The 15490-nt window shown below is 39.9% G+C and overlaps 1 protein-coding gene across 2 annotated transcripts in view; it reads left to right on the top strand.

The window, feature by feature from the left end:
- The window catches only part of LOC115769331 (titin), an 86766-nt gene that overhangs the window by 30490 nt on the left and 40786 nt on the right, over positions 1–15490 (top strand). The window contains exons 17-21 of one of the 2 annotated variants that reach the window (XM_030714092.1): positions 247–314; positions 389–692; positions 1026–1100; positions 10213–10319; positions 12654–15071. In XM_030714092.1, the coding sequence (XP_030569952.1) occupies positions 247–314; positions 389–692; positions 1026–1100; positions 10213–10319; positions 12654–15071 (2972 nt within the window). Of the gene's footprint in view, positions 1–246; positions 315–388; positions 693–1025; positions 1101–4334; positions 10059–10212; positions 10320–12653; positions 15072–15490 lie in introns of both variants that reach the window. The other variant, XM_030714091.1, reaches the window with a different exon arrangement.

Below are 15490 nucleotides of genomic sequence, written 5' to 3'. Positions count from 1 at the left end.
GCCACTATCCTCCTTTTATTTCTATTTTGAACATTATATCCTTTCAAAATGTTCTTGTTACTAACTCACATCTTGAAGAACTTGCATGTGATACTATCTTGAAAATTGCGTCTATGAAGTTTCGAATCTGAATCTATTTTATCACTCTTCCCAAATTCCTTTTGTAAATAATTTTCTATTTTGCGTTTGTTAATATACTCGACTGTGGGCTCGCCTATATTTAAACACTCTAAAATATTTTTTTAGCATTTGAATATATCCCCGATTCTGAAATCACTGGACTCACAGGATCTGAGGAGGATCTACTTGATAGAGTAAGCGTGATTGTAGTTGAAGAGTTGTCTAGGTACTTGAAGCTAACTTTCCGTATATGATAACACCGTTTTAGACTATCTCTATCGACGAACAACCCCCGAAAATAATTAAAAAGCTACCTGAAAAAATCGAACCCAAAGAGGGTGAACAAGCGAAATTGGAAGTTAAGGTTATTGGTAAACCAAAACCAAAAGTCAAATGGCTACGTGACGACGAACAGATATTCGCTTCCGAGGAATATCAAATCGAAAATTTCGAAGATGGCACCTCAGTGCTGGTCATCAATCATGTATATCCCGATGATATGGGCACAATTAGTTTTGAGGCTTACAATCCGTTGGGAGTGGCAGTCACAACTGCACTATTCGCAGTAGAAGGTACTGTTATGGTTTATGATGTCTATAAAATACGTTTTATAATGTCATGGAACAATTTTGGAATTGTCAGTAAAATTCTTTTTCAGATCTGCAGCAGCAATACCAAATTCCCCTTTATCCCACTCCCCTTTATAATATTTATATACAATCCCCCTTGATAACATTTCCAACTCGTATTCCCTACACATACAACACTGTCAAACACGAAAGGTTAAATACATTACTTAGAACATATAAGAAATATATAAAACACAAAAATTATTTACCTATTTTACGATGAAATTGTAATAATATGCAACTATTAACACTTCTACTATATTGCATCAATACTAGGCATCGTTGGATCTAAGGATTATCGCAAGCCAGAATGGGTGACTCACATGGAGGAGATGCAAGTCGCTCTCAAAGGTATGTATTAGAGAATTGAAAAAATAACTGATTTCTACCACTGTTATGTGTATATGTGTTTTAATTTCGTGTTTTCAACACACAAATGTTTTCCGTACTATTGTCTTAAATCACAAGCAACATTTCACAGTCTGTCACTTCTACTGTTTGTCTCTATTGTATTTGTCCTTGTATTATACAATGTTTCGTAAACCAACAACAGCAACAACAAAAATTATGTGAACATGTCGATTTCGTCCAATGAAGCTTACAAATTTTGTGGCTTAGCCCTTACAGCTCTAAGGCTTATTCCCCTATCCCAAAAATCCAATATTATCGAAAAAGTAAACGCCATTAGAAATAATAGTATCAAATTTTGTTATCGTATATATATTTTCTTACAGTATCTCATCTGCAAGTAATTGGTTGTGTTCTAAAACTTCTTTTTTTTTTCTTTATTTTCCAAATTTCTACTAATCCTTTATAAAGTAAATTCCAAGGAAACTATATGACATTCCCAAAACGCTGCTTGCCCTTATGTACATATCTATATAAATACTACATGCTTACATGTTAAATTATTTTACTGTTTGTTTGCAAGTTTAATTTTTTCAAACGCATTACTAAATCAACACAAAACAGACAAACAACTTACATATTACTCAAGTGAACTACTTATATAAGAATTACTCACTGTAAGTACAATGCAGAAGTCACATACTAACTCCTATTGCTTGTCGCATACTTTTTCTTTGCTATAGAGAGTAGTAGCTAATATATAGTTAAATTATGCAATTTTTATGCTTATAGCTGCTAAATGCTCGCCGTCGCTACTAAATGAAATGCGTGACTGCCGTGCGGCCATTGGCGATACTGCGAAATTCTCAATACAATTTGCAGGCAACCCGCAACCAGGTACTGTATACTCTCTGTAGTGCACTGCAGGTGGCCAGGGCTTGATGGAAGATTGGTTTACTGATTTTGTAGATATACAGTGGTATTTCAACAATGTGCAACTGAGGGCGTCTGAAAAGTATCGCATGGTAGTGCAGGAAACAGAAGCAACGCTAGAAATATTCAAGACTACAAATGATGACTGTGGTTACTACAACTGCAAGCTGATCAATGAGATTGGCATGACAATGACGCGCGCTAAGTTCGACATTTCCTCGACATCTGCTGAGGCAGATGCGATGGAACACGTGAAGACGAAAACAACTGTAAGGAAGAAAGCGGCTAAAAAGGCATCCAACACAATGGCAAAGCGAGCTAGTGCCTCTGAATCTCAAACGCTGCATAGGACAGAAATCAAAATAGTTCCAGCCAGTACAGCAGAGACGTCAGTGAATATAATCAAAGTGAAACAGGCTGTGCCCATATTAGTGGAGCACAGTGAAGTTTCGGAAGTAATGCAGGTCAAAGATCGCAAAGTTGCTGATGCTGAACAGCGCAACAGAATTATTGAAGAAATTGTAGAAGAAGAAGAGGATGTGGTTTCGGAGGAAGAGATCCATGTAGTAAAAAAATACACGTCGAGTAAATCTATTAAGCTTACTGAAACAGTTGAACTAATACGCACCAAAATAACAATGAAAACCATTAAAATTGAAGATATTTATGAGATAAGCCAACATGAAGAGGTGCAGTGGCTGCTCGAATCCGTCGAGGCCGAGTCCTTTGGAAAGATTGGCGAGGCGGCTCTCAGAGATTTGGCCACAATTGGTGTGCTATTACGCTACGGCTGCACTCATTATGAGATTACATACATGTACGAACAGAACATATTCATATCGCTACAGAAGCCCGAGTCACAATCGGCTCTGGTTCAGCTAGTAGAGCGTGAAGGGCACGAAGAGCTGATAACACAGATCTTAAGTGAATCTTCGAACGAGGACGAAACAATACTGGCAGCGACAGTCGGCTTCAAAGCCTTTATACGTATGATACAGACGTACGAAATTACAATAGAGACGGTCATACGAAAGTTTCATAGGGAGGATTTCATCTCGCACGATTGGAAGATATGCGGAAAGGAGGTTTGAATTCTGTTTTGTTTGTTTCTGTTTGTTACTGAAGTTGTGTAGACAGTTGAAATGTCAAACAAAATTTATTTTAATATTGTTTTTCATATTGTTTTGCTTGAATTGGGAAATCATTTAACAACTGGCATTTCAACTACTTACCATAACGATTTATATGCTGGTAATTTAAAATATTATCTAGGCTGAAGCTCTTAAAGCATTTCCAATTAGTATATTGATGTTTTTTCTTATACATTTTTTAACCGATTCACTGAAATCTAGAGAATAGTAGAGACATCCCAGATAATTGAAAGTCACGAGGCTATTACGCATGTAAAAATAGGTGAGTACGGCTTATTTTGTAATATATTAATATGAAAATTTCAAAAAAGCTTTAATCCATTTATATTTTGAATACTGAAACGCAATTTTGTTTCTTTTTTTTTTTCAAAATGTAAAACTGCTTTGTAAAATACCTGCGCTTATGTGCCAATCCCAACAACAAACATAATCTAACACAAACGTAGAGGAAACTTTTGTCGAGGAACGCACGATAGTAGTCCATGAAGGTTTGAACATAAACACAGATGAACTGTAAATCCAAAATAATACCTACCAGTACTGATGTATCCCAATGAACTACTCAACTACAGTTACTACATAATATTATTACATTAAAAACGAAAAACAAACAATAATAGATATTGACTTTTAAAATATAACAATTAAATTTTGTTAAACCAAACGAATCATGTGTATATTCTAAAAAGACGCCTACCGAGTACCTAAAATGCCTATTAACCATTAATAACCACCTACTACTATTATTTAAAATTTTGCTATAGCCTTTTGTCATATAAGCTTATTATTGCAAATTAATTTCAAATTTAAATGCTTCTACGTACCTGAATACAAGAGTAGAAGGGTCTTTTACTGCACACAGTCACACAGTTGGTTTCACCTCAGGTAAGTTTTCAAAGAGTTTTCCTTTCGTAATATGTATGTATATTATGTTTGTCTGTTTAGCTTTCGTTTATTTCACAAACATGCTAAAAGCAAATGAAAACAATATCTATTAATCATAAGTTTCTTCGCTGTGAGACTGTTATAATTATTGAAAAAAAATTGCAATTGCTTGGTTTTATGAAGCTTATAAACATTGTTAATGTATTGTCTTAATAGCACCTCAAAGAAATGCCGACATTGTCATTGTTTAATTACATTACATTCGCAGAAACCACAACCACAAAAGTGGAAAAACAGTTCATACAGCAACAACAAGAACAAGAACAAGCACAAGAACAAATAATAGGTCAAGAACAACAAGAACATATACAGGCTGAACAAACAGTGCATAGGAAAACCAAAACTAAAAAGCATAAGAAACATACAGAAATAATACAACAAGAACAAAAACAACAACTACAACAAGAAACGAGAGAAACTTTTGAGGAGCAGAGAGAAACCTTTGCAGAGGAGTCAAACACAGAAGCTCCAACAATTGAGACACTCGAGCAAATTGAAGAGCTGCTGGCATATAGTACAAAACTATCCACCCAAAATCTATCACAGAGCGCACATGAAACAATTCCAGTTTCAGTAACTACAGAACTCTCTACACCAACACCGAAAGCGGCACAAGTACAAAATGAACTTTTAGCGCAAAAGACTTTAGCAGTGAATGAGGAGTGTTTAGTGTTTGATGAGGTTAGTTCCAGTTTGGATCGGTCCACCCCGGCGACTAGTGAGCTTACCGAGCAGGTTGAAGTTCGTGAAAGACATGCAGCTTCTATTACTGAGATGCAGACAAAAGAAACTCACAAGGAGTTGAAATCTTCCAAAATACCCAAGCTTGTACAAGCTGAGCGTAAAATTAAAGAATCGCGTCCATTGCTTATTGAAACACCAAGCATCGCGGATTCTTTCGGTGAGCTGGAGTCGTTAAAAGCTCCCACGCAGCAAGCACATGGCGAGATTCTATACTCTCATGAGCTCACCTCGGAACAGCAGTCAACGTTGGACAGTGTCGAAAGCTTTAAAACTCCGACAATTGGTGTGGAAAAGGCACAGCCACAATTCCTTGAAAAAGAGAGCCTTCTGATTACTGAATCTTTTAGAGGTGAGACTGTAGAGAAGGAAGCACCAAAAAAATTGCCAAATATTGAGCAAGTCTCTCCAAAATTAACTTCAAGTCATAGCCTTGGCGTTAGTGAGTGGCATCCAGAAGACTCTGTAATGGACATCAAACCAGCAGAAGGGGTGCGCGCTGAGAGTACATCAATGTCAATACAAGAGTTTAAAGCATTCAGCACTAGTGAAACCAGCTTATTAGAAAGCGAAAAAGAAATCAGCACAGGATACAAGCCCACAAAGTCTACAGCAGAAATTTCAATTAAGCCCGAAGAGAGACCGCTAGTTGTGCAGGAAGTTGAAATATTGGAGTCACTTAGTGATGAAAAACCTTTAAAACAGCGGCATATTGAGCTTCAGGCTGTGAAGCAATTGGTATTATTGGAAGGCCTAGTAAATACGACAGCAGAAGCACGCAGTCCTATTGAAGAGAATTTACCAATGTTCAAGACTGAATCACACGAAGCAACATCGAGCTTGGAGACCCAATCACATATTATTACTCAGGAGACTGTCTTTAACGAAGATGGACCACAGGGTTTAGCTTTAGAAAAAATTCCCGAAATCTTAGGTGCCACATCAAGCCATACCAGTTCTCTGACTGTTGGTGAAACTCAAGAGATGCAATTGGTGGAAAATACGGAAAATCTAAATGAGCCAACAATAGAGCCTGCTAAGCCTGCGAAGAAAACTTTAACTAGGGGCCTAGAGACTGTCGTAGGTAATCAGGAATCAATATATGATACCCTTGAGTCTATAGAGCAAGCGCGCACTAAGTTGAATCAAGGAAAAGTAAATATTACAGAAGGCGAACTGGTTGCAGAAGTGCATACACAAACTGCCATTGACTCGGAGCAGAGGCTCTTGTCTGAGGTACCTGATACTGCGAAGGCAAAGCTGAATTTCATTGAACAGAAGGCATTGGATGTTAAACAGGAAACTGGGGTTGAGAAAGAAAACAGTCTTTTCCCAGAAATACAAATACTTGAGCAGGCCGCGATGGAAAAAGTAATCCCTGCTGAGCTGAAGGTAAGCAGTGTATGGGAAGTGCAGCATCAATTTACACCTGCTGATATTCAAAGTGATAATGTTAGGCCAGCATCAGCTAGTCAAGCGTTTGAGTCAAAGCCAGTTGGACTGTCAAGTGAACAAAAATCTCTTAAGGGAACAGATTACCTAAAACTACAACAACAGCCCGAACTCAAGTCTGGAAGAATAATTATGGGTGAAAATCAGCAGCCGTTGGAAGTAACTGCTGTGCAGGTTATTGAAAGCTCCGAACTTATCGAATCAGCTCCACACCAAATAGAGTCAAAAGCTCAAAAAACAACAGATACATTTAATCATGCTGAGCATATGATAGTGACAATTTTGGAGTCGACCAAGGAACATGCGACTGAAAGCAAGCCAACTGCGGCACTAGCAGATTTTACAATGCCAACTCAAATTGGAACTGATATAACGGAACAAGCCCTATTGGAAACCTTACAGTCTCACCAGCAGTCAGCACAGCCCCACCAGCAAATATCAGGAACAAACTTTGACCTTCTGCAGTCCTTAGATACAAGCTCTGTTTTCGCTCTAGAACAGGAAATAGCTTTGCAATCAGATGAATACAATGCAACTCAAAATGCTGCAATAGAAACAGTCAGAGCCTTACAAGTGCCAAATAAATCAAGCTCCCAGCATTTGGAATCGGTGCAAGATCTTGGTGACAAAACTCAACCATCTGAACACCAAGCTCTGGTCAATATTGGGGAAACTACAATACCTGAATGTGAAGAGGTTGCATCATTGGATGCCGTAAAAGATTACTTAGCACCACCTTTAATTGAATCTTTTATAACTAACATGCAAATCATCGAAAACACATCATCTTTGAATACGACGACAGCTATTGTAAGTGAAGAAACAGGGAAAATTGAAGAGCCAATCATACTTCATCAAATTGGTATTTCACCAAAACTAACTGACTTTACCAAAAAATCAGCGCTCTTAGAAGAGCCGAATGTTTTGGAGCATGCAGCAAATCTTAGCACTTTTAGTCCAACATTAGAAGCTAGACAGCCTACATTCAGCAGTTTTGACGAAATTCATGTGCAGGAAACGAAAGCATTTGAGAAAGAGGTTGCACTAGAAGATATCTCTCAGCCAGTAAAGCAGTTAGTTAAGGTCTCACTTGATTCTACAACTGGTATTGTGGTGAGCCAACGTGAGAATACTTTCGAATTGGAACGTGATCTAGAGGTGCCATCTATTTCATTCGAGCAAGCAAAATGTGTTGATTCGGAATTATTAAAGTTGCCGTTGACGGAAGGAGTGGAGGAAAATCAGTCAGCTGGAGATCTGGCAAGCTTCACAGTATCAAACAATTTTGCAAAGTCAAGCATTGATGTTTTAACGGAAACAACGACCACCGAAGCCATAGTTTATGATAACGTTTTAACACCTAAAGCTGATGATCAACCCAAATGTATAAGCTCTCAGTCTATGATTCCTCATGAACATAAAATGATCAGTGAGTGTATGCTCATTGGAGAAGTTGAAGAATTTCTGAAGACACAAGAAAAACAAATAACTGCTAAGCGCACTCAGGATACTTTTAGCCAATCAGCTATAAAAGAGGATCAAAATACGCTAGAAGCCGAAATATCTTTCGATACAGAACGGTCACAGGAATTTAATGAAAAGGTTAGCGAAGCTATTCCAGCTCTTTACACCAAAGGGGTCAATGAAATTGAGGTGTATGAAACGATTAGTGAAACGAAGCCTAGTGAGACATTAAATAAACAAGAAGCTGGAATTTCCCATTTATCGAGTCATGCTCCAATTATAAATCTTCAACAAACTATAGAAAGTGCGGGAAACTTTCTTGCCGTGGCCCAAGCCAGCTCAGCTGCTACCTCAAGTGATAATGCCTGCCAATTAAAATTGGCTGTTAATACTTCAATACAAACAGTTGAGGACGCTAATGAATTTATTACATCAACATCGACCGAGACAGTTGCTCAACCTAAATTGGAGGGACACCATTTTGAAGTAACAGTAATGGATAGTCAATACGTGGAGGATGCAGAATCCATATCTCCCTACGAAGAAGTAGCTACAAAGGCAACAGAATCTATGAATACAAAATTTAAAGCTACTTCTGAATCAGAAGAAGTCCACATATTTCAAAAGGAGACGGTCATACAGTCAACACAATCTCAGGGGGTCATTGCAAAGCCTGGACTCAGCGATATTCTTCAGTACACAACAACAACTGATACAATGCCCTATGAATTATCAGAGAATATTAAACATGCCGAATCTAAAATACAGAAAGCTCAAGTACATCCTTATATACCGACTAGCGCCAACAAACTAAACGTTCAAATTGATGATCTCATCCTGCAAAAAGAGGATACGTTCTTGAACACTAATCAAATTGCTTATGTTAAACCCATTATTGAAGGAACACAAAGTGAAATGCAAATCTGCGAAATCATACCTATTGAAAATATTGACAGCTTAGACGTACCGAAAATTACGGCTCAAGAGTCGACAAGGAATGTAACCAGTACACCCGAAACACACAAGACTATATCCGAAGTTGCGGTGTATGAAAAAGCAGACGAATTGAAATATGAGCGTCCAAAAGAAGGTCACGGCACCAAACTCGGCGATTCCGATACCAAATGTGCTAACGTCACAACAATACAAACTGGTTTTATTAAGGAAGGTGATATGGCTCCCTTGTCCTTTATTGAAAATAATGTTCACGTTTCTAGCACGGAGAAGGAATCATTGGTAACTGAAGAAGTCATTAGCGTAAGTTCCATACAAGAAAGTTACGACCTTCGAGTGCCTTTAGAAGTGAACGCTAATTTAACATGTGAATCTACAAATAAGGCTGCAACTATTATGGAACAGTTAGTCTATGAAGAATCTCCTAATATTAATGTTGAGGAAAGCAAGTGCTTAACGCCAAAACTAAATTTTGTAGAAAGCTCTATCAAACCAGTTCAATCATCCACGGTAAGCGTATTCGAAAATATTGAAGGACATGGTGACTTCAAACCACAGAGTGCACAACCAACATCAGATATTTCAACAGACTTAAGCATTTCGGTTGTTGAAGAGGTATCTGTTATATCTTCCATAGATAGTATTTCAAAGGTAGAGCCTACAAAGGCAAAAGCGATCGAAAATAACGTAACACATAAGAATCTACTTGTTACTAGGCAAGAGCCGATTGAAAATGTTCAACATTTATTGGAGAATACGATTCCAGCCTTGCAGTGTGCGAGTTACGCCACTACGGATGCAAAAGTTGCACCTCTGTACTGTGAACTACAGGTAAAGGAAACTATTCTTGAAACAAGCAGCTCTAAAGTAGATTTGGAACATGCAAAGCCTTCAATACTGCCATACAGCTCAAGTCTCAACCAACAGACAATTACAGAAGAACAAGTCACAACACTACATATGAAAAACCAAACACTGCCCACAAATGCAAATATAAGCTATGAAACAAACCCTAAAAATCAAGTTGATATATTAAATTTAGCAGCAAATCAAAATCTTGTATATGATCTGGAAATGCCTACAATAGAGGAAAGAGAGAATGCTTTGCAAAAAATATTATTTGTACCTGACAATGTAAATGTTCTTTTGCCTCTTGAGGCTACACCTATCAAAGATGCACAATGTACGGTAATACCGAAAAATGATAAATCACATACAGACTTGGAGTTACATTCTGAGCCAAAAATGCAATCTACAAAACTATTTGACTACGAAAGCTTAAGTACAAATATATTAAATCAAACGGTAAAATCACATCCGGGTAAGTACTATGTAAGGGTAACTTTAAGCAATTCAACAGAAAAAGGCGTATTACTTCCAATACTACTTGTCCCCCGATCTACAAAACACATATTACACAAAACAATAACCAAAATACAAGCCGAATTAAGACTAAAAGCATATTTTTTACACAGATACAAAACAAGCCACTGACACAAAACACACACAACAAAAGACACCAACACAAATTAAAGAAACACATGAAGTTGAGATAACGGAAATTCCCGAAACTATAAAAATGGTTGAAAAACTCACTAAAGATGGTCAAAAGAAGAATAAAATTATACGCACACGTGTAATAAAGAAGGTTAAGGGCGACAAGCAAGACATCACAAAGATTGAAACCATCGAAGAGGACAACAAACAGCCCGAGACAATTGTCACAGTAGAAGAAGTTCCCATATATCAAAATGAGCCTGAACAAATCATCGAACTTCCGAGAGAGGTTCACATTGTTGAAACAGTAGCCGAAGACGGCAAGCCGAAAAAGAAGAAGATCCGCACCCGTGTTATCAAGAAGGTTAAGGGTGAAAAACAAGAAGTCACCAAGATTGAAACCATCGAAGAGGATGACAAACAACCCGAGACAACTGTCACTGTGGAAGAGATTCCTTTGGAGGAAGAACAGTCTAAGCAAATCCAAGAGCTTCCAGAGGAGGTTCGTGTGGTTGAAACAGTAACCGAGGACGGCAAACCCAAAAAGAAGAAGATCCGCACGCGGGTTATCAAGAAGATTAAGGGTGACAAACAAGAAGTCACCAAGATTGAAACCATCGAAGAGGATGACAAACAACCAGTCACAACTGTTACAGTTGAAGAGATTCCTTTGGAAGAAGAACAGCCTGAACAAATCCAGGAGCTGCCGGAAGAGGTTCGTGTGGTTGAAACAATAACCGAAGACGGTAAGCCCAAGAAGAAGAAGATACGCACACGTGTCATTAAGAAGGCTAAGGGTGACAAACAAGAAGTCACCAAGATTGAAACCATCGAAGAGGATGACAAACAACCCGAGACAACTGTCACTGTGGAAGAGATTCCTGTGGAAGAAGAACAACCTGAACAAATCCAAGAGCTTCCAGAAGAGGTTCGTGTGGTTGAAACAATAACCGAAGACGGCAAGCCTAAGAAGAAGAAGATACGCACACGGGTTATCAAGAAGGTTAAGGGTGACAAACAAGAAGTCACCAAGATTGAAACCATCGAAGAGGATGACAAGCAACCTGAGACAACTGTCACAGTGGAAGAGATTCCTGTGGAAGAGGAGCAGCCTGAACAAATCCAGGAGCTTCCAGAGGTGGTTCGTGTTGTTGAAACTGTAACCGAAGATGACAAGCCTAAAAAGAAGAAGATACGCACACGTGTCATTAAGAAGGTTAAGGGTGACAAACAAGAAGTCACCAAGATTGAAACCATCGAAGAGGATGACAAACAACCAGAGACAACTGTCACAGTTGAAGAGATTCCTTTGGAAGAAGAACAGCCTGAACAAATCCAGGAGCTGCCGGAAGAGGTTCGTGTGGTTGAAACAATAACCAAAGACGGCAAGCCTATGAAGAAGAAGATACGCACACGTGTTATCAAGAAGGTTAAGGGCGATAAACAAGAAGTCACCAAGATTGAAACTATCGAAGAAGATGACAAGCAACCAGAGACAACTGTCACAGTGGAAGAGATTCCTGTGGAAGAGGAGCAGCCTGAGCAAATCCAGGAGCTTCCAGAGGAGGTTCGTGTTGTTGAAACTGTAACCAAAGATGGCAAGTCAAAAAAGAAGAAGATACGCACACGTGTCATTAAGAAGGTAAAGGGTGTCAAACAAGAAGTCACCAAGATTGAAACCATCGAAGAGGATGGCAAACAACCCGAGACAACTGTCACTGTGGAAGAGATTCCTGTGGAAGAAGAACAACCTGAACAAATCCAGGAGCTTCCGGAAGAGGTTCGTGTGATTGAAACAATAACCGAAGACGGCAAGCCTAAGAAGAAGAAGATTCGCACACGAGTTATCAAGAAGGTTAAGGGCGACAAACAAGAAGTCACCAAGATTGAAACCATCGAAGAGGATGACAAGCAACCCGAGACAACTGTCACAGTGGAAGAGATTCCTGTGGAAAAGGAGCAGCCTGAACAAATCCAGGAGCTTCCAGAGGAGGTTCGTGTGGTTGAAACAGTAACCGAAGACGGTAAGCCCAAGAAAAAGAAGATACGCACACGGGTTATCAAGAAGGTTAAGGGTGACACACAAGAAGTCACCAAGATTGAAACCATCGAAGAGGATGACAAGCAACCCGAGACAACTGTCACAGTGGAAGAGATTCCTGTGGAAGAGGAGCAGCCTGAACAAAACCAGGAGCTTCCAGAGGTGGTTCGTGTTGTTGAAACTGTAACCGAAGATGGCAAGCCGAAAAAGAAGAAGATACGCACACGTGTCATTAAGAAGGTTAAGGGCGATAAACAAGAAGTCACCAAGATTGAAACTATCGAAGAAGATGACAAGCAACCAGAGACAACTGTCACAGTTGAAGAGATTCCAGTGGAAGAAGAACAAGTTGAACATATCCAGGAGCTTCCGGAAGAGGTTCATGTGGTTGAAACAGTAACCGAAGACGGCAAGCCTAAGAAGAAGAAGATTCGCACACGAGTTATCAAGAAGGTTAAGGGCGACAAGCAAGAATTCACCAAGATTGAAACCATCGAAGAGGATGACAAGCAACCAGAGACAACTGTCACAGTTGAAGAGATTCCTGTGGAAGAAGAACAACCTGAACAAATCAAGGAGCTTCCGGAAGAGGTTCATGTGGTTGAAACAGTAACCGAAGACGGCAAGCCTAAGAAGAAGAAGATACGCACACGTGTTATCAAGAAGGTTAAGGGCGACAAACAAGAAGTCACCAAGATTGAAACCATCGAAGAGGATGACAAGCAACCAGAGACAACTGTCACTGTTGAAGAGATTCCAGTGGAAGAAGAACAAGTTGAACATATCCAGGAGCTTCCGGAAGAGGTTCGTGTGATTGAAACAGTAAACGAAGACGGCAAGCCTAAGAAGAAGAAAATACGCACACGAGTTATCAAGAAGGTTAAGGGCGACAAGCAAGAAGTCACCAAGATTGAAACCATCGAAGAGGATGACAAACAACCCGAGACAACTGTCACTGTGGAAGAGATTCATGTGGAAGAAGAACAACCTGAACAAATCCAAGAGCTTCCAGAAGAGGTTCGTGTGGTTGAAACAATAACCGAAGACGGCAAGCCTAAGAAGAAGAAGATACGCACACGTGTTATCAAGAAGGTTAAGGGCGACAAACAAGAAGTCACCAAGATTGAAACCATCGAAGAGGATGACAAACAACCCGAGACAACTGTCACTGTGGAAGAGATTCCTGTGGAAGAAGAACAACCTGAACAAATCCAGGAGCTTCCAGAAGAGGTTCGTGTGGTTGAAACAATAACCGAAGACGGCAAGCCTAAGAAGAAGAAGATACGCACACGTGTTATCAAGAAGGTTAAGGGTGACAAACAAGAAGTCACCAAGATTGAAACCATCGAAGAGGATGACAAACAACCCGAGACAACTGTCACAGTGGAAGAGATTCCTGTGGAAGAGGAACAGCCTGAAAAAACCCAGGAGCTTCCAGAGGAGGTTCGTGTGTTTGAAACAGTAACCGAAGACGGCAAGCCTAAGAAGAAGAAGATACGCACACGGGTTATCAAGAAGGTTAAGGGTGACAAACAAGAAGTCACCAAGATTGAAACTATCGAAGAGGATGACAAACAACCCGAGACAACTGTCACTATGGAAGAGATTCCTGTGGAAGAAGAACAACCTGAACAAATCCAGGAGCTTCCGGAAGTGGTTCGTGTGGTTGAAACAATAACCGAAGACGGCAAGCCTAAGAAGAAGAAGATACGCACACGTGTTATCAAGAAGGTTAAAGGCGACAAACAAGAAGTCACCAAGATTGAAACCATCGAAGAGGATGACAAACAACCAGAGACAACTGTCACTGTGGAAGATATTCCTGTGGAAGAAGAACAACCTGAAAAAATTCAAGAGCTTCCGGAAGAGGTTCGTGTGGTTGAAACAATAACCGAAGACGGCAAGCCTAAGAAGAAGAAGATACGCACACGTGTTATCAAAAAGGTTAAGGGCGACAAACAAGAAGTCACCAAGATTGAAACCATCGAAGAGGATGACAAGCAACCAGAGACAACTGTCACAGTGGAAGAGATTCCTGTGGAAGAGGAACAGCCTGAAAAAATCCAGGAGCTTCCAGAGGAGGTTCGTGTGTTGGAAACAGTAACCGAAGACGGCAAGCCTAAGAAGAAGAAGATACGCACACGTGTTATCAAGAAGGTTAAGGGTGACAAGCATGAAGTAACCAAGATTGAAACCATCGAAGAGGATGACAAACAACCCGAGACAACTGTCACTGTGGAAGAGATTCCTGTGGAAGAAGAACAACCTGAACAAATCCAAGAGCTTCCAGAAGAGGTTCGTGTGGTTGAAACAATAACCGAAGACGGCAAGCCTAAGAAGAAGAAGATACGCACACGTGTTATCAAGAAGGTTAAGGGTGACAAACAAGAAGTCACCAAGATTGAAACTATCGAAGAGGATGACAAACAACCCGAGACAACTGTCACTGTGGAAGAGATTCCTGTGGAAGAGGAACAGCCTGAAAAAATCCTGGAGCTTCCAGAGGAGGTTCGTGTGTTTGAAACAGTAACCGAAGACGGCAAGCCTAAGAAGAAGAAGATACGCACACGTGTTATCAAGAAGGTTAAGGGCGACAAACAAGAAGTCACCAAGATTGAAACCATCGAAGAGGATGACAAACAACCCGAGACAACTGTCACTGTGGAAGAGATTCCTGTGGAAGAGGAACAGCCTGAAAAAATCCAGGAGCTTCCAGAAGAGGTTCGTGTGTTTGAAACAGTAACCGAAGACGGCAAGCCTAAGAAGAAGAAGATACGCACACGAGTTATCAAGAAGGTTAAGGGCGACAAGCAAGAAGTCACCAAGATTGAAACCATCGAAGAGGATGACAAACAACCCAAGTCAACTGTCACTGTGGAAGAGATTCCTGTGGAAGCAGAACAACCTGAACAAATCCAAGAGCTTCCGGAAGAGGTTCGTGTGGTTGAAACAATAACCGAAGACGGAAAGCCTAAGAAGAAGAAGATACGCACACGTGTTATCAAGAAGGTTAAGGGTGACAAACAAGAAGTCACCAAGATTGAAACCATCGAAGAGGATGACAAGCAACCCGAGACAACTGTCACAGTTGAAGAGATTCCTGTGGAAGAAGAACAAACTGAACAAATCAAGGAGCTTCCGGAAGAGGTTCATGTGGTTGAAACAGTAACCGAAGACGGCAAGCCTAAGAAGAAGAAGATACGCACACGTGTTAT

This window comes from Drosophila novamexicana, unplaced genomic scaffold (assembly GCF_003285875.2).
Source record: "Drosophila novamexicana strain 15010-1031.04,08,12 unplaced genomic scaffold, DnovRS2.1 tig00004554-arrow-pilon, whole genome shotgun sequence".
Classification (NCBI taxonomy): Eukaryota; Metazoa; Arthropoda; class Insecta; order Diptera; family Drosophilidae; genus Drosophila; species Drosophila novamexicana.
Note: the sequence above shows the minus strand (reverse complement) of the source record. Positions and strands in the feature narration are given on the sequence as shown.